The sequence below is a fragment of the Ruditapes philippinarum genome, unplaced genomic scaffold (assembly GCF_026571515.1).
Source record: "Ruditapes philippinarum isolate M1 unplaced genomic scaffold, ASM2657151v2 ctg3411_1_1_1_1, whole genome shotgun sequence".
NCBI classification, from domain to species: domain Eukaryota; kingdom Metazoa; phylum Mollusca; class Bivalvia; order Venerida; family Veneridae; genus Ruditapes; species Ruditapes philippinarum.
The window spans coordinates 220,795-241,484 of NW_026857581.1; the positions used below are offsets into that span (position 1 = coordinate 220,795).

At 32.6% G+C, this 20,690-nt stretch overlaps 1 protein-coding gene across 1 annotated transcript in view; it reads right to left on the reverse strand.

Annotated features, from left to right (window-relative positions):
* The window catches only part of LOC132750232 (C-Jun-amino-terminal kinase-interacting protein 4-like), a 74,843-nt gene that overhangs the window by 47,428 nt on the left and 6,725 nt on the right, over nucleotides 1–20,690 (reverse strand). The window contains 14 exon segments of the mRNA XM_060740176.1: nucleotides 2,601–2,791; nucleotides 3,376–3,526; nucleotides 4,057–4,113; nucleotides 4,942–4,999; nucleotides 5,919–5,936; nucleotides 6,823–6,858; nucleotides 8,763–8,798; nucleotides 13,206–13,291; nucleotides 14,777–14,882; nucleotides 15,941–16,420; nucleotides 17,392–17,672; nucleotides 18,567–18,641; nucleotides 18,856–18,947; nucleotides 20,054–20,124. Coding sequence (XP_060596159.1) covers nucleotides 2,601–2,791; nucleotides 3,376–3,526; nucleotides 4,057–4,113; nucleotides 4,942–4,999; nucleotides 5,919–5,936; nucleotides 6,823–6,858; nucleotides 8,763–8,798; nucleotides 13,206–13,291; nucleotides 14,777–14,882; nucleotides 15,941–16,420; nucleotides 17,392–17,672; nucleotides 18,567–18,641; nucleotides 18,856–18,947; nucleotides 20,054–20,124 — 1,738 coding nt within the window.

Genomic DNA, 20,690 nt, shown 5'->3' on the forward strand with positions numbered 1-20,690 from the left:
CAAAATTTCATTGCTGTACATCAAAGGACAAGAAAGTAGGTCACTGTCCCCTTGGGCAAGGCAAAATTTTGGACCCAAGGGTTTCATTCAAAACAATCTTGATACAGGTCCACCGAACAACATTTCAAGTCAAATATCTAAGCTGTAGCTTTCTCCCATTCAGAAAACATTTGTTTTATTTTCTGTTTTTACTATGTGTACATAATGAGAATCACTGCCCCCAGGCAGGGCCAATTTTGACACCAGGGGAATAATTGAACAACTTTGGAAGAGGACCTATAGATGATATTATATAGCAAACATCAAAGCTCTATGCCTTGTACCTTCAGATAAAAATATATTTTTTTACTATATATATATATGTATATATATATACATATAAGGAAAACCTATGGCCCCCTGGGCGGGGCTAATTTTGACACTAGAGGCAAAATTTGAACAACTTTGGTAGAGTTCCTATAGATGATATCATTTTAAAAAATATTTAAGCTCTAATAAAGACAATAAGATTTTTTACTATAAGTATATATTGAAGATACATATAAGGAAAACTAATGACCCCCCGGCAGGCCGATTTTGACCCCAGGGCTATAATTTGAATAGTCTGGGTAGAGGTCTACCAGACAATACCTTCTGCAAAATACCTAAGCTCTAGGCCTTTTGGGTCTTTGGAAGAAGGTATTTTAAGTTTTTACTATATGTACATATAGTGAAAAGCAATGACCCCGGGGCGGGGCCGATTTTGACCCCAGGGCTATAATTTGAACAATCTTGGTAGAGGTCTACCAGACAATGCTTTATGCAAAAAATCTAAGCTCTAGGCCTTTTTGGTCTTTACAAGAAGGTATTTTAAGTTTTTACTATATGTACATATAGTGAAAATCAATGACCCCCGGGGCGGGGCCGATTTTGACCCCAGGGCTATAATTTGAACAATCTTGGTAGAGGTCTACCAGACAATGCCTTATGCAAAATATCTAAGCTCTAGGCCTTTTGGGTCTTTACAAGAAGATTTTTTAAATTTATTCTTATAATTCCTTTTGGTTGCCACGGGGCGGGGCTGATTTTGACCCTAGTGCTATAATTTGAACAATCTTGGTAGAGGTCTACCAGACAATGCCTTATGCAAAAAATCTAAGCTCTAGGCCTTTTCGGTCTTTACAAGATAGTTTTTTAAGTTTTTACTATATGTACATATAGTGAAAATCAATGACCCCCAGGGCAGGGCCGATTTTGACCCAAGGGCTTTAATTTGAACAATCTTGGTAGAGGTCTACCAGACAATGCCTTATGCAAAATATCTAAGCTCTAGGCCTTTTGGGTCTTTACAAGAAGATTTTTTAAATTTATTCTTATAATTCCTTTTGGTTGCCATGGCAACCAGATTTCTGCATGGAATGAAATTCTTTGAACAACTTTGGAACCCCTTCACCCAAGGATCAACCCTTCCAAGTTTGGTTGAAATTGGACAAGTGGTTTTTCACAAGAAGATTTTTTAAGTTCACTATATAATCTATATAACACACACACACACAAACAAACACACACACACACACACACACAGGTGAATCGCTATATGCCACCGCATCGCAGATACTGCGGTGGCATAAAAAAAATCAGCCCATATTTTTCACAATCTGTTGAGTGAAATCAATTATAACTTCCCCAACAAACTATTCATATGTACTTCAACCAGGGAAACAATAGCAAAGAACTGTTTATAACTTTTAAACAACAGCATCAACATGTTCCAAACTTTGTGAGAAGGTAAATGGATAGTAACTGTCCACTTGTAACATGAATAAATATGAAACCAGAACTAGAACATGTAACATGAACAAGAAAACATTTGGATAACTGAAAAGAAAATAATGAGTAAATATGAACAATAGAATTTATAAAAACTTCAATAAAAGTAAGGTCACATGACAAGATAACCAATTATCTCTACATAATATTGCCCATGAACAGATCCAGATTCTCTCTCATATACAGTGTTACTTTTTACTTTCTTCAGCTAATTTTGACTAGTCCATATTTTACATATTGATAATTGTTTAATATAAAAACTTTCTTATTGTGTATAAACATTGTATGCAAGAATATAGACATACATTATTCGTGACAATTTTGATCACATGATGTATAACTATACTTCACTTATATAAAACAAACGATGCACTAGAAAGTAAATCTGGATCTGCTAGAAGCTTTATATGAAAAAGCACATGTTCAAGCTATGTATTTGTTATCTTTTAATGACAGTAATCTTACCGAAGACATTTTATATAGCTGTTTCAAATTTGACAAACCTTTCAGGAAATGTTATTAAAGTTCATATCTTTCAAAAACTTCAGACCAATATTTCATTTATGTTAAAGCTACAAAATTTTTTACTTTTGTAGTTGCTATAAACATCCTTTCTTCTTTTCAAAAGGCATAATCTTTTCAAGTATGAATTATAAAAGATAAAAATTTCTGACAACTGGATCATAAAACATGGTATCACACAAAATACTGGTCTGTGTTAAAACATGCATAAGATCACATCAGCTAAAAGAGGCAGGTTTATTATATATACAACAACAGTGAGTACTTACAAGTTCCATATGGAAGACTTCTTCTTAGATGTAGCAATTTCTGGATGTTCCCTGGAAGCCCGGATCATTTCTGTCCAACGCACCGCCTCTTGTAACTCCATAAGTCTCTCCTTGTATTGGTTACGCTCCATCAATACACGCGCCATCTCTACACGTGTAAAACGTTTACGCTGTGCCATCGGTACATCGTCCTGTAACATCATTATATTGTCAACTTATCATCTCAAAAACATCAATTACTTTCAGACTGACACATTTAAACAGTATCTGAAACAAGACTGACAGGAATACTAAAACAATCTCCACATACAAAGTTTTAAAGAGGGAAAAAAAGCTCCTACTGAAAAAAATACTAAAAACGATTACGTCTTTTTAGTCACATGTAATTTTGTACTAAATATATCATTTCATTGTTATTTCACATTATCTAAATTATTGGAAAGCCGCTACATTGCAATTTAATTAATGAATATGCCATGATATTTCACTTAATTCAAAAATGGTTATATCTCTATATTTTCATTAAATCCATGTACTATAAGAGAATATGCAAAGTGAAAAAGTTCATATACTCTTTTATATTCTATGGATTTTACATATAAAAGTCAAAGGGAGGCAACAATGAAATGAAATTGAACATACTAGCCATTTAGCTACAACTTAAATGTGCAATAATACCTAAAATGATATATGCCAATATGTATAACGTTACATGTTTTATATCATGTATGTATAAATCTCTAGAATGGTAGACCAGTAACCTGAAAACACTCACCTCAGTCTCTCCTTCTTGTGCTTGCTGTGATTTCTTCTCTAATTCTTCCTTTGTTTTCTTTACTTCCTCCTCTAGATCTTTTATTCTACCCTGTAATTTGTCCTTTACTGCCTTCAGAGATGTTATCTCTCCCTTCAAGATTTCTTGCTCACTGTAAATATACAAATATATATACATATATAAGCCCTGTGTACAGTCTCATCTAAAGTATAATACAAGATCTGTTGTATGTCATAAGTGAATATTTACCCATCAATCTAACTAAAATTTGGTTAACAATATATACATGTACTTTGCTTTGCTTTAGACAATTTATCAGTTTGTATTTCAATTATCATAACTGCATGCATAGTTCAGGCTATCTAACTATCCCTTTTTCAATTAAATATAATATTAAGGATTGAACGCTTAAACTTTCCTTTTGTATAATGGACTAGCCTTGCTTTGAATCTGGAATGGTTCATTGTTACTGTGAGGGCTATCATTAAAATTTTATTAAGCAGCCCTCAGAAAATAACCTACCAAAACTGAATGGATGCTCAGGCTGGCCTAGCCCTATACTAGCAAAGGCTAGTAACAGAAATGTTTAGAGAATAATTGATATTATATTCTAATGTGCATGAAATATGCTTTATTTGAAAAAAGTAGAAATAAATTTCAAACATATCATAATGTACATACCTAGACAGCTCATCCACCTTGGCAATTAGATCATCTTTCACGATGTTTAAGGCATTCCTGTAAAAGTCAACCATAATATGTGATCAAACATTCTTTATCATAAGATAAACTGTAAGATATTCCTGCTCAAAAAATTGAATATGGCTGCATTTGACATGCTATTTACATTAAGCACATGTGCAGTGTTTATAAATGGTTCCTTTTGATAAATAAGAAATAATATATCTAAACATACTCAAGGATTTAAACATGTCATAAACATATTCCAAAACATCATTATGGTTAAAATAATTTGGAAAACATATGCACATTGTATATAACCATATTTTAATGATATGAATTTCAAAACACCATTATACCTACACTGGGGCTATAAATACATTTTTGAAGATATTATACCAGTATTGTATAATGATGATGTCCGCAGACTTGGGTATTCACTCGTTCATTTGGTTAAAATTTTTAAAGTTGTCTGATTTCCTATTTTCATGCAAATAACCCCTAAATAAGCCAAATAAAATATTAGAAATTGTTTTCCTATTTTCAGCATTTGATTCTCATTCATAAGAATAGGAAGCAATAAACCTTTTCTTCCATCTTGAATTTTAGCCAGAAAAAAATGCTGTCAGAATCTATAATTTACACAGGATGTTTAATTTCCATAACACTGTTTTTGATTATTATCATAGTACCCTAAATCTTTTGAAGCCATTAATGACTGGCTTCTAATAACAGAATTTTAAAAATCTAGCACCACACTTATGAAATAATTTATTTACATCAATATCATCTAGTCGAGGGCAATGTAACTTTTTACTGACTGTCATGTGACTATATCTTGACCAATCACAACACAGGAAAATTGTCATATAAGAATGTACTTACTTTGTAGCTAAAAGTTCTGTATTTTCGAGGATTAGATTCTCCAGTTCTCTGCTCATGCCTGCAATAACAACAAAACATAAATACTTGGTCAATAATGAGCAATAGTAAAACACTTGCATGGAAAGAATTGAGACAGAAGTTGACAAAAGAAATAAAATTATTGTTAGTTTAGATGTTACAAATTCTATATTGAAACTATATTTTATTTGATTAAACAAGTTCAGATGTTACAAAGTCTATTGTGAAACTCAATTCCATTGTTAGGTCAGTATTACTAATTCTAAGGTAGATATTCTTTTTAATAATTCAATTAACTGGAAGGCTTAAAGAAGACTTTATAATTATATGAAATAAGTAGAGATGAAGAAAAAATATTTCATTATTATGCAGGTTCATTAATAAAGATTTCTACATGTTATAAACCCTAAATTTTACTTCCACAATGATAAATCAAACTATTATAAACAATAACAAACTAAATAAAGAAATTTGAATGTTTTTTTAATCATCAAACATATTCTTACCTGTTCAACACCTTATCTGACATCTTATTTAATGTACAAACCTTGTTTCAGTCTAATTGAAATATAATTTGACTACTTCCCCCACCCTTATTACAGAAACAATGATTGTCCACTATAGCTTCATATCATTTCCCAAGATTTTTATTCTTTCTTTACGGACATAAACTGGTAGATGATCTTGATTTTACATCTTGTGGATTCAAGAAAACATAATCAATGTTACCAGCTTGGCATATGACCTAATCACATTGTAATTTTCCTGTATATAAATCCTTACCAACTTTAGGCAATAGCATATCTCCATAACCCAACTGTACTCTTATGAACAAAGTATCAACTTTACATTCTCAAAAGCTGATATATACCAAAACCATTACAATTTAAAATGTTTCCATTTTCATGAACTATTAAATTTTTCATGTTAAGAGTTCTTCCCAGTAAAATAATGCTTACCAAAGAAGTTGTCACTCACTGTAGAGTTCAACAACAACAACCCGTTGGTTAGAAGAAGCATGGTAGGAAAGAAAAAAAAACACACTAGTGTTAGTAAATCATCTATAAACCACTACATGAACATCATACAACTTCTGATTCTTTACTTATATATTATATATACCAAAATATTTGTTATTTCAATTTTTGTGTTCTTAATTTCTACTTCATATTTGTTTTGATTGGCACTTTTACTTCATAAGTTATCAAAATTTACAAAGTATCAATACTTTGTGGTACCATCATCCATAAATTTGGCTGTAGATTCTTGTTTTGACAGCAGATCTTAACAAAATATTTTAATAATACATTTTTATGTAATACTTCAGATAACACACAATTCATACATAAATATTCAATATCAGAGTTTTCAAAAATTTGTAAAATGTTCCACACAGAAGCATTCAAATCTTGAACAATCTCGACAGACTGTTACAAAACTTGGTATTATGTATTTTCTATCATGCAAACATTCAACTATCTAACAATGGAACCATCCCTGAGTATGATAAATTACAAATTGAAAATGGTTACCATCTTGCATAAACACTAAAATCACAAATGCATTATATGTTTATCTTTATTTAATGGTAAAAAGAATTTAAATATATATTTCTTAACATAGATATAAAACTTTCGTGGAAAGTATTTTTGAAATTTCCTCAAGCAAATATGTAATGTAAAATAATCTTTTCAAGAGGGCATATTAAATTAAACCAAAGTATACAGGCTAATAAATAAGTTGTCCCCCCTTAAAAGGTAAATTAAGAACCAGTGTAATTTTCTTTTTAACCAGATCTAACTTCATATAATTACCGGACAGTGATAATTTTGATATATAAAGTAATATAAATGTTTTTCCTACCATTGGATCCTCGTTCATCTTTCTCATCTTCACTGTCTGTTTAAACAACAGAAATAAACAACATCAACACAATACAAACTACATGCCCTCAAACTAACGTAATATAAACATCAACAATTGTCTCACAGTATTCCCTATAATGATGTCTCAAATTTTGTTAAGAAATTACTTAGTTTTATAGCATTATTCGATCTTCAGTAGCTAAATGAACTCTTATGTTTGTAAACAAAATAGAATAAATAACAACAAATAAAGAAAAATATTTTTGAGGGTGAAATTTGACCAAAATTCATTGAGTTTTATTGGTTGAGTTTTAATAGTATTATTTTATCATCAGGCATCCTGAAAACATTTGTCTATATCTGTACATCTTATTTCTGGGTTTTAACTTGTGGTTTGTAATTTATCAGAGATATAATCTAAATCATTTGAATTCCATTACTTCTCATATTTTTTTTTACATATAATTGGAGTATAAGATAACTGTGAGACAGTTGTTAATGAATGTTAACATAAAATAATGCACAAAATGCAACTGTATTAACCAGCATTATGTTTAAACATACTTGTCATGTTGTCAATTAACTTAAATAAGTTACAATACAAGCATTATATTATGACTATAGACAATTATGCTCATATAAGAATTATTGAAGAACAACATTTGTCTGAAATATTGCACAGAATTTGAATTGACAATGTCTGGAACAAATCTTCTCAGGATTTAAATTTTCAATTTTAGGAACAAACTTTTTCTTCTTGTTTTAATTCAATACTAAAATAAAATGGTTAAACATAATACTGGCTTATCTGACTTTAGATTGTATCTATATTAAAACAATGCAGTCTAACTAGGGCTTCATTACAAAAAAAAAAAGTTACTCATGACATATTTCCTTATTACCTACCTATTTATGTAAATTCAACCTTCACTTAAGGTGAAGGAAATATAAATTAAACATCTTTATTTTGTATAACTCATCATTTCAGACTGATGCATGCAGTTTAGCAAGCATTGTCATATGAATCTTTTTTATAGAAAAGAATTTTGTTAATACCATTATGCTATGTATGAAGACTATCTAATACATAATATTAGATCTATTCTATACATTTATGTTAAAAATGATGCTATAATACGATGTAGTATACACTATCATGCAATCACCAGCTAGTCTGATTATAACCAGGAGTCACACATGAACTATCACCAAACAACAATGACTGAGCACCACAATCTTATTCTTAACGACACAACTAGCTTGAATCTGCCAGCAGGGGTTTAAACTGTGTCAAACTGCTAGCATGAGTTACACACAGACTTCCACCAGCCATCAGGAGACATTGTTGGCATAAGTTGCACTGCACACAGACTTTCACCAGCCAGCAGGAATTATAAATTGTGTCACACTTCTAGCATGTGTCACACAATGATTTCACACAGCTAGAGCAGTCTCAGTTTGAATAGGTCTGTATCGGACAGAGTGGAACATCAATTATACTGGTCAATCTTTTAGATGTCAATAATTTCCCATATATATTGGTCCACAGATAGAGAAATAGTAAGAGAGTAGAAATTCTTATTATTTTTTGTTATTTTTTAAGTATAAATATTCATGTCATAATATCAACATGCAGGTCTGTTACGAAAAATTCAAACTGATGACACAAATGAAATATAAATCCATGTGGTTTTTTTATCAGATTAGCAAAAAGTGCATATTTTTTCAATAGAAAATGTTTCATGATTTCAATAACATGCCAAAATTGTAAATGAAAGCCAATGAAAAAGGTAAGGATTTATTATTCATTTAAAATGTGTCATTCAGAGCCAAAAGTAGAAGCAAAAGTAAACGATATTGAACAAGAAGACAACACAATGCAAGAAGCACTCTACAACAAGCAAACTATATCAAACTATACTGTACATTCCAGCTCACCTGAAGATGCATAATCAGCAGGATTAACTGCCCTTCCTTCAAACAAAATCATTATATATACATATATACAGGGAGATATCACATTAAGCTCAGTGCTTAATCATTGTATATACGACTCGAAACCTACCTTGCAACAATTTAAAATGGCGACTTTTTTTAATTGACAAAAAAAAAAGATTCATAATTCATAATGGCCGACCTGGAGAGCCAATGAAAATTCTCAAATCTCATAATAACTGAGTTTTCTCATAAAAGCCGTACTTTTTGCATAATGGCCTTGTTTAATGTTCATAATGTTGTGGCGGACTTTATATTAGCCTTACATTTAAAGTGAAAACGTGCCTAATATTGAAAAGTTAATTACTAATATAATATATTGTATTCTAAATACTCAACTTGAGTAATAAATAGCCTTAATATTTACAGCGGGCGTACCTGGTTTTATTATGATTAGATAGGCCAGTTATTATTGTCTCCAGACTCTAATATTCCATGTTAAAATGCGAAAAAAATCCTCATAATTCATAGGGATATTGTCAAGTTTTATGAAACATTAAAATGTGGTAACCAAACTTCATAAATAATCAAGTGCATTTAATCCTTTTCTTTGGATAAAACAAGTATGAAAATGGAAGGTGTTGTTAAAAATTTCTTACAGCTTAGTTTAGCCACACCAGAAACAATGCAAACTATCCATCTATATTCATCAATAGTAAAACAAGAGGGCCATGATGGCCCTGGATCGCTCACCTGACACAACCGCATTCAAGCAATGTCTTAAACAAGCATCATGACCAAGTTTGATGCGACTGAGTCAAACATGTGACCTCTAGTGTGTTATAAAGATTTTTCCATATTTGGGCAATGTGACCTAATTTTTGACTGGACACGACCCATATTCAAACTTGACCTAGAAATCATCAAAACAACCTTCCTGACCAATTTCCAGGAAATTTGGATCAAAACTGCAGCCACTAGAGTGTTAAAAAGATTTTTCTAATTTTTAGCTCCTGTGACCTAGTTTTTGACCAGACATGACCAATCTAAGCACTTGACCCAGAAAACATCAAAACAACATTCTTGACAAATTTCCTGAATATTTGAATAAAAACTGCAGCCACTAGAGTGTAAACAAGCTTTTTCTATTTTTAACTCCTGTGACCTAGTTTTTGACCTGAGATGGCCCATCTTCGAACTTGACCTAGAAATCATCAAAAACAACCTTCCTGACAAATTTCCAGAATATTTGAATCAATACTGCAGCCACTAGAGTGTTAACAAGCTTTTTCTATGTTTAGCTCCTGTGACCTAGTTTTTGACCGGAGATAACCCATCTTCGAACTTTACCTAGACATCATCAAAACAACCTTCCTGACAAATTTCAAGAATATTTGGATGAAAACTGCAGCCCCTAATGTGTTAACAAGCTTTTCTATTTTTAGCTCCTGTGACCTAGTTTTTGACCGGAGATGACCCATCTTCGAACTTGACTTAGATATCATCAAAACAACCTTCTTGACAAATTTCCAGAACATTTAGATGAAAACTGCAGCCATTAGAGTGTTAACAAGCTTTTTCTATTTTTAGCTCCTGTGACCTAGTTTTTGACCTGAGATGACCCATCTTCGAACTTGACCTAGAAATCATCAAAACAAAACTTTTCTGACAAATTTCCAGAATGTTTGGATGAAAACTGCAACCATTAGAGTGTTAACAAGCTTTTTCTATTTTTAGCTCCTGTGACCTAGTTTTTGACCAGACATGACCCATCTTCGAACTTGACCTAGAAATCATTAAAACAACCTTCCTGACAAATTTCCAGAATATTTTAATCAAAACTGCAGCCACTAGAGTGTTAACAAGCTTTTTCTATTTTTAGCTCCTGTGACCTAGTTTTTGACCGGTGATAACCCATCTTCGAACTTGACCTGAAAATCATCAAAACAACCTTCCTGACAAATTTCCAAAATATTTGGATGAAAACTGCAGCCACTAGAGTGTTAACAAGCTTTTTCTATTTTTAGCACCTGTGACCTAGTTTTTGACCGGACATGACCCATCTTCCAACTTGACCTAGATATCATCAAAACAACCTTCCTGACAAATTTCCAGAATATTTGGATGAGAACTGCAGCCACTAGAGTGTTAACAAGCTTTTTCTATTTTTAGCTCCTGTGACCTAGTTTTTGACCGGACATTACCCATCTTCCAACTTGACCTAGATATCATCAAAACAACCTTCCTGACAAATTTCAAGAATATTTGGATGAAAACTGCAGCCACTAGAGTGTTAACAAACTTTTTCTATTTTTAGCTCCTGTGACCTAGTTTTTGACCGGAGATGACCCATCTTCGAACTTGACCTAGATATTATCTAAGCAACCTTCCTGACAAATTTCCAGAATATTTGGATGAAAACTGCAGCCACTAGAGTGTTAACAAGCTTTTTCTATTTTTAGCTCCTGTGACCTAGTTTTTGACCAGACATGATCCATCTTTAAACTTGACCTAGATATCATCTAAACAACCTTCCTGACAAATTTCCAGAATATTTGGATGAAAACTGCAGCCTATAGAGTGTTAACAAGCTTTTTCTATTTTTTAGCTCCTGTGACCTAGTTTTTGACCAGACATGACCCATCTTCGAACTTGACCTAGATAAAATCAAAACAACCTTCCTGACAAATTTCCAAAATATTTGGATGAAAATTGCAGCCACTAGAGTGTTAACAAGCTTTTTCTATTTTTAGCTCCTGTGACCTAGTTTTTGACCAGACATGATCCATCTTCAAACTTGACCTAGATATCATCTAAACAACCTTCCTGACAAATTTCCAGAATATTTGGATGAAAACTGCAGCCTATAGAGTGTTAACAAGCTTTTTCTATTTTTAGCTCCTGTGACCTAGTTTTTGACCAGAGATGACCCATCTTTGAACTTGACCTAGAAACCATCAAAACAACTTTCCTGACAAATTTCCAGAATATTTGGATGAAAACTGCGGCCACTAGAGTGTTAACAAGCTTTTTCTATTTTTAGCACCTGTGACCTAGTTTTTGACCGGAGATGACCCATCTTCGAACTTGACCTAGAAATCATCAAAACAACCTTCCTGACAAATTTCTAAAATATTTGGATGAAAACTGCAGACACTAGAGTATTCACAAGCTTTTTCTATTTTTAGCTCCTTTGACCTAGTTTTTGACCGGAGATGACCCATCTTCGAACTTGAACTAGAAATCATCAAAACAACCTTCCTGACAATTTCCAGAATATTTGTATGAAAACTGCAGCCTCTAGAGTGTTAACAAGCTTTTTCTATTTTTAGCTCCTGTGACCTAGTTTTTGACCCGAGATAACCCATCTTCGAACTCGATCTGTATTTCATTGAGACAAACATTCTGACAAAGTTCGATGATGATCCAATCAAAACTGTGACTGCTAGACTGTTAACAACCCAATTATTAGAGTGTTAACAAGCTTTTTCTATTTTTAGCTCGTGACCTAGTTTTTGACCAGAGATGACCCATCTTCGAACTTGACCTAGATATCATCAAAACAACCTTCCTGACAAATTTCCAGAATATTTGGATGAAAACTGCAGCCTCTAGAGTGTTAACAAGCTTTTTCTATTTTTAGCTCCTGTGACCTAGTTTTTGACCCGAGATAACCCATCTTCGAACTCGATCTGTATTTCATTGAGACAAACATTCTGACAAAGTTTGATGATGATCCAATCAAAACTGTGACTGCTAGACTGTTAACAACCCAATTGTTAGAGTGTTAACAAGCTTTTTCTATTTTTAGCTCGTGACCTAGTTTTTGACCGGAGATGACCCATCTTCGAACTTGACCTAGATATCATTAAAACAACCTTCCTGACAAATTTCCAGAATATTTGGATGAAAACTGCAGCCTCTAGAGTGTTAACAAGCTTTTTCTATTTTTAGCTCCTGTGACCTAGTTTTTGACCCGAGATAACCCATCTTCGAACTCGATCTGTATTTCATTGAGACAAACATTCTGACAAAGTTTGATGATGATCCAATCAAAACTGTGACTGCTAGACTGTTAACAACCCAATTGTTGACGACGAACGACGCACAACGCACGACGCACGACGACGGACGCCGGACATAGCCCCATCACTATACCTCACCATGACCACTTCGTGGTCAGGTGAGCTAAAAACAGATGCTAACATATAAAATTCTGATATCAATATGTAATATGTGTTTTCAAAATATAATTTATTAATATCAACTACAAAAAGGAAATTTTTGAAAATATTCTTTTTCACTATTTGATGAACACAGGTCTATTTCTTTCATGCTAAACTTAGGAAACTAACTGGATCCCAAAAATGTTCCTCTTACAGCAAGAAAAGCAAAAACAACTCAATGATGGGATATAAGCAAATGTCAGGTGTGACCAATATTTACCTGTAATATCAGCACCATAATCTACATCACCTATAAGGTCAGCATCTTGTATTGTAAGTTCATCATATATAGAGGCATCATTTCTCCTAAAATACAATCAATAAAATACAATGTTATAATCAATTCATGATCATGTTTTAAATTTTGATACTACAGTGTATATACATTAAATATCTTCAGATGTATTGGCAAAACTGACTCTTCAGATGCATTGGCCAAACTGACTCTTCAGATGTATTGGCCAAACTGACTCTTCAGATGCATTGGCCAAACTGACTCTTCAGATGTATTGGCCAAACTGACTCTTCAGATGTATTGGCCAAACTGACTCTTCAGATGTATTGGCCAAACTGACTCTTCAGATGTATTGGCCAGACTGACTCTTAGATGTATTGGCCAAACTGACTCTTCAGATGTATTGGCCAAACTGACTCTTCAGATGCATTGGCCAAACTGACTCTTCAGATGTATTGGCCAAACTGACTCTTCAGATGCATTGGCCAAACTGACTCTTCAGATGTATTTGGCCAAACTGACTCTTCAGATGCATTGGCCAAACTGACTCTTCAGATGTATTGGCCAAACTGACTCTTCAGATGTATTGGCCAAACTGACTCTTCAGATGTATTGGCCAAACTGACTCTTCAGATGCATTGGCCAAACTGACTCTTCAGATGTATTGGCCAAACTGACTCTTCAGATGCATTGGCCAAACTGACTCTTCAGATGTATTGGCCAAACTGACTCTTCAGATGTATTGGCCAAACAGACTCTTAGATGCATTGGCCAAACAGATTCTTCAGATGTATTGGCCAAACTGACTCTTCAGATGTATTGGCCAAACAGACTCTTAGATGCACTGGCCAAACAGATTCTTCAGATGTATTGGCCAAACTGACTCTTCAGATGTATTGGCCAAACTGACTCTTCAGATGTATTGGCCAAACCGACTCTTCAGATGTATTGGCCAAACAGACTCTTAGATGCATTGGCCAAACTGACTCTTCAGATGTATTGGCCAAACAGACTCTTAGATGCATTGGCCAAACAGGCTGTCATTGTTTATTTGTTCCATGGGTTTTAACCCTTAACCTGCTGAGTTTGTGTCATCGATTTCCCTGACTTTGAATTTGAAACAGTCCATTATAAGTTTAAGGGATTTCAATATTAAAATACAAACATTGAGCAGTCCACAGTATAATCCAATCAGACTGAACTGTCATGCAGGTTTACTTGGTTTTATACTGGTGGCAAGGGCTAATCAGGTTTCAGGTTCAGTAAAAATGAAACAATGAGATTCATATGGCATTATGTATAGTTGAGGAACTAGAGTTTCAATGTAAGAGACAGCTTCTATATAACTAAAACCATACAAATCTGATATAAGGCGTATGAATTATTTCCTCACATAAAATAAAAGTAAAAAAATTGTACCTAAAGTAGTTAAACACTACAACATTTACCTCTAAGATTTATATTATTTTACTATAATATTCTTGAATAAAAAATCTCTATATGTTCTTGACTGCAATTTATTATTTACAATAAAATATATTGTTTGTAAGTCATACTTTGGAGTTCTGTTATTATTCATGCTACCACTGCTGTCCATAGATTCTTCCATCTCATCTAGCTCAGGAGTTGTTGCCACTATGTGTGCAATAGTATCATCCAAACCTATATAACATATAACCCTTTATAACAAATTAACCTTATATATTACATACATGTTCTACTCTTTACAGCTTTTATCACCCTTAACAGCATATATTACATATAACCCATTACAGCCTATATAACATATTACCCTTTGCAGCCTATATACAAAATGTAACATATTACCCATTATGATTACAGCTTATAGAACTTATAACCAATTACAGCCTATATAACATATTACCCTTTACAGCTTACAGAACATATAACCCATTATAGCCTATTACCTTTTACAGCCTATATAAGACATTACCCATTACAACCTATATAACCTTTTACAGCCTATATAACCCTTTATAGCTGATATAACAGGTAACCATTTACAAAATGAATGTATACTTCATTGTTTATCATCACACTGTTGACTGAAAGTCAAACATAAAATACTGGTTTTATCGATGAAAAAAAGACCCAGGTTTCCATATTTATCATTTAACACAGGTAAGAACATGGGTAGAATATAAAAACTTCCTCAAGCTATCTTATACAGTAGTATTATTCAGCCTGCTGGCATGTAATGCAAAATTTAATGTAAAGGTATTTGTTTATATCAACTTACCATGCAAATTTCATCCAAAGGGAAAGCAATACAGAAAAGAAAAGAAATGCATGAAAATTGTATCACTGCATGTTACCAATCTAAAACCCTAACAGTATGAAACTAATAAGTGTGTCTATATGATAGTGCAATATGAAATGACTTTGTTTATGTTTTGTATGCAACAAAAACAAAATTCACATAAAAAATACATGGAAATAAAAACCACCAAGTAACTAAAAAATAAATAATGCAAACTTAAAACACAATACAGGTTTGATCCATTATATGAGAAAAAATATCTGGAAAGAAATCACCTAATTTTCTGGGGAAATTAGCAAATACTTACTGTAAGATTTTCACTTGCTCAGTGAATTTTTAAAAACTTGGCACTGCTCCAAATATAAGAATTGGTTAATGTTACAGATAAAGAGGTTTACACTTCTTGATACAAGATGTTCATGTAATGGATCACACTTACCAGGCATGACATCCTCCTCATAAGAAAAGTCTCCATGGTCAAACACTGGTGAAATAGGTGACTGAGGCATTTCAAGGACATTTCTCTCAGTCTGAGCAGGTTTCTTAGTGTCTACTTTCCCTAATTTTTTAGTTTTACTTTTCTTTTCTATAACCTTTTCTGATACTCTTTCAACATTGTTTATACCTGAAGATTCAGAACTACCTTCATTGAAGGTTTCAGTAACTGTCTTTGTGTCTACTTGATGAGATGCATCACTACTGTCTGAGACATTTGGCACATTTTCCGGTTCTGATTTAGTTTGAGCATCTGTATCACAAGTTTTATCTTTTTCTGAATCAGTTTTACTACTTTGATCTGACATAACAGATTTTTCATTATCATTTTCATTTACTTTGTCATTTTCATTTTCTTTGTCAACTGTCTTTACTTCAGTTACAGCTGGCTCAGACTGACTAGAACTTATAACCTGTTTACTTTCTGATGAATCGGGAGTGAGGCAGGGATATCCTTTTTATCTTCTTCTGTTTCTAACGAAAATGCAAACATAACTCAATATGCAAAATCATAAAATAAAGCAGAAAAACAAAATACAGCTAAACACTAATTCTAGTTTTCTTTCCTTTCTACTTAAAACTTATGCTGCAGATGTAAAAATTTAAAATATTGCTAACTTTGTTGCAAAAGTAGACTATTTCATCTTTTTAAGTTTTTGACATTTTGGAAAGGAAAGAATATCAATTTAACTACACAACATAAAGAGTATTCATAGCTTTTTATATATTTATGATCATTGAAACTAAAAACCACACATGACTGTAACAACAAAATATATCAGATCATGCAAAATGATATGATGATAAATTAACTATGAAGTCTTTGAATGATTCCTTACGAGTTTTAAATTATAAATCCATAAGCAATATATTTCATACATATTATAAACTGGGACAAATTATGACTATATATGTTCAAGGACACTGATGAAAATTGGTCATTAATTTATAAAGACATAATTATTGTACATAAATGTCATAGTATTCCACCTTAAATCTTTTGATTTGACATTATGAAATGATTGATCTAAAAAAACAAATTTAACCTTTAGAAAAAGCTGAAGATCGCATTAATCAAGTGAATAAAATATTAGCCCATAGGAGATTCTGACTGTTTAACATGACTGTATAAAGTGAAAAACATTTGACAGATTATGAGATAGGTATGTGAAAATACAAACACATGCTTGTGCATCAATAAAAACCTCAATCACAGACATTTAATATATATTTATATAAATACACACTATCTAAATAAAAGATACATTTAAAACACAAACATTCATGTAATCTTACTGGAGTGTACTGCAGCAATGTGGTTTAGATGTAAAATATTCCACTTACTTTTCCTAGTCATTTTACAAGTAAATATACAAGCATCCAGGTTATACTTACTTGTGGCAGTAGCAAATTCACGGACTATAACAGCATCAGTATTCTGTTCTTTATCACTTGTTTCCGTGGTAACTACCACATTACGTCCAGTGTTTGAATTTATATCTGGAGTGTCAGACCCACTCAGTTCACTTTTAATACTGATATTAGAGTCTTTACCACTACGCGGTGACATCATATCAAATGCACTGGCGTCTGGAGGGCTGTTAGTAGAGCTGAGTGGTGTCCCTGAAAGGTGCATGTTTCCTGTTTGCCGCAAGTTTGGGAGTTGGAAACCACCCCTGATAATAATAAATCATTTGAATTATAACATAAAGGATCAACAATATAATTTATCAGAAACAAAATTACTTTTTAATGAAGCACAAGTAATATATATATTGTGCTTTCATGGAAAAATGAACAAGAGTACTTAGAACCATTTTGAATATGCTCTTTTCTACCACTTTTTTAATTTCATACTGTCTTTGATTTGGAACACATCATGCTTTATGTTAAACAAGATTATGTGATATACACTGTATTTTTCAAAACTTCCATAAATACTGGTTACATTTCACTTGAACTTTGGTATTAAAATATTTACTTTATAAACCAACTAGCTGCACTTGGAAAACTTGGAAATAGTAAAAAAGGTAAATGAAAAATACGGTAAAATGTCTTAGAATCTATATATATATGCAGAAAAGATTGATTTGATACAGAAAAAAAAATCTTGTATTAAAATGATTTGGTTTCTAGCAATAATTTTATAGGGTTACATGAAAGATAGGAAATAATCCTTGTTTTGAATGTAGAAGAATAGTTACATTTCAAGTAACCTCAAGGAAAACATCTGAATAAGAAATACATGTATGTCAAGATGTTTCTGAGAGAATAATATGTAATGAGAACATGGACACTTTCATATTTACAATACATGCTTAAATCATGTAATAAATCTACGAAACATTCTTAATGTAATGAACATGTAAAAGATGAAGAATATAGATAATATTATGAAAACTTTCTAAAAAAATAACCAGATAAACAGCTAGGCCAAAGCATGGGCTACTATCAATTTTGAATAAGTTTGGAAGAAGCTATTCAATGTTTCAAATAAGTCTTGCCACAATAAATACAGTTTTATTTTTTTCTCTGCACTAGCAATTATCTGGTTACAACATGCGCCTTACATGTCTATAGGTGATGGTTGTGGGGATTTCCAGTTACTGTAATTATAACTGTTTTTCCGCGACCCTCGATCTATACTATAAACATCATCTCCTCATTAACAAAAACATCTTACATACTTATTTGTGGTTTAATACCGAGACATCAGATTGGAATATTTTTAAATGCCATTTAAAACATATCAATTAAAAGACAAGTTGTTGGTTTCTCCGACAAGAAATTGAATAATATATATATTCTACTGTAAGCAAAATATTAGTGTTCAACAAGCATGGATTGTGAAATACCGACCTAGATCTTGGACTGTTGGCCATTTCTGCAATGCGATCACTTCCCATCAACATCTTGGCTCTCTCCATGTAGTCCATGTGGGTACGCATCAGCTGTAACACAAACATAACACAGGTGTATACATAAACTTTACTTTTTGTTGTGTTTTTATCTTTGCGTAGATGTCATAATATTCTGACGACTTTCCAGCTTTACTGGTGGCAGAAGACCTGAGATGGCCCTCCGTGCATTACTATATCACAATACAATATCTCACTAAGTAAAATGGTAAAAGTGACAAAAAATTTTAACTTCCTTGTAAGCAGTAACAGTCAATAACACGTGTGTTACAAGTAAGCATTAATGTTAACCCTAAGCCTGCTTGAGCCAAAGTGATAAACCTTTGCAACCAGTACAGAGTCAGGCCAGCCTGCACATCAGTGCTAATTGACCAGGTTCAACACTGCTGGCTAACATTTCATTTTAAAAATTGATACTGGACAGTTATAAAAATGGAAGCTGGAATAGACAATTTAAGAAATTTAGCAGGTGAAATGTTAAAATAAGAGCTCAAATGTGAGTTTCCAGCATATACATATAACCAAATGTTCAGTATAGATGTACATAAATAATAACATAAATATAACATTTTCAATTGTTGGTATGCATTAACTTTAACACAATTATGATAAACAGTAACATAAATATAGTAGTCCATCAACTGTAACAAAAGTATATTTAACAGTAATATGAACAAGCCAGAGGCGAGTAAATTAACCAAAAACAAACATACCATATTGTATTGCAATAACTGTAAACAAATACGTTTAATGGACTTATACACATTTTCTTTGTAACTAAAATATTAACTAAGTGTGCAACTGTTTTTGTATCATAGCTGAGAATAGTTTTCTTTGAAGTGTAAATGGGTTAAATCCAATACTAAATGCAGTACAGTGCTTTAACTGGATAGAATAGGTATTAGATACCTATACTCCAATTACTGCACTAACTGAAGCTGATCATTTTTAGGACACATCAAATCCTTTTAACAACCAATACAACAACATACACCTGGGTAGAAACCAGAATCTCCCATAGATCAGTCAACTGTTTAATATATAAAGAACAATTTGTATCATTCATCCTTAAAACAGGCAAGTGCAATAATTGAAAGTTAAAACTCTTATCTATTTTACCATTTGAATATCAATCATACCTCAGTATAACGTTCATGTACTTTATTGTATTCTTTCTTAGAATCTGCTTCCTTCTCTTCCAGTCGGTTTACTGTAAAACACAAAATTAAATATTTCAATCTTGTGTCAACTATCTGCCAAATGGTTGAAACCATCTGTTTTCAACAATAGTTTAGATAGTTTGAAATATAGATCTTTAACCAATATCACTCAGTACCAGAATTAAAATATTCCATACAAGTCAGTTGTGATAAATGGCTGGTCAATTGTCACAGACAAGTGTTGTAACAAATCGCTAATAATTACTGAAACAAGTTAAAAAGTGCAGCTTTAATCATAGTATTATTATGAGTGAAAAAAATCCAAATACACATACAAACTTTTTAAAGCTTGCATTTATACATATACTATTTTGGTAAAGGATGGTTTGTTTCGTTTGGGTTTTACATCACACCAACACAGTATATGTCATTTGGTGACAATCCAGCTTTACTGGTGGAGGAAGACCTCAGGTGTCCTTCCTTGCATTATTTCAGGCATGAACGGGCACCTGAGTAGAACCACCAACGTTCCGTAAGCTACCTGGATAGCTTCTTCACATGAAAGAATCCAAAGTCCCTGTCGGGATTTGAACCCACAGCGGTGAGGGGCAAGTGG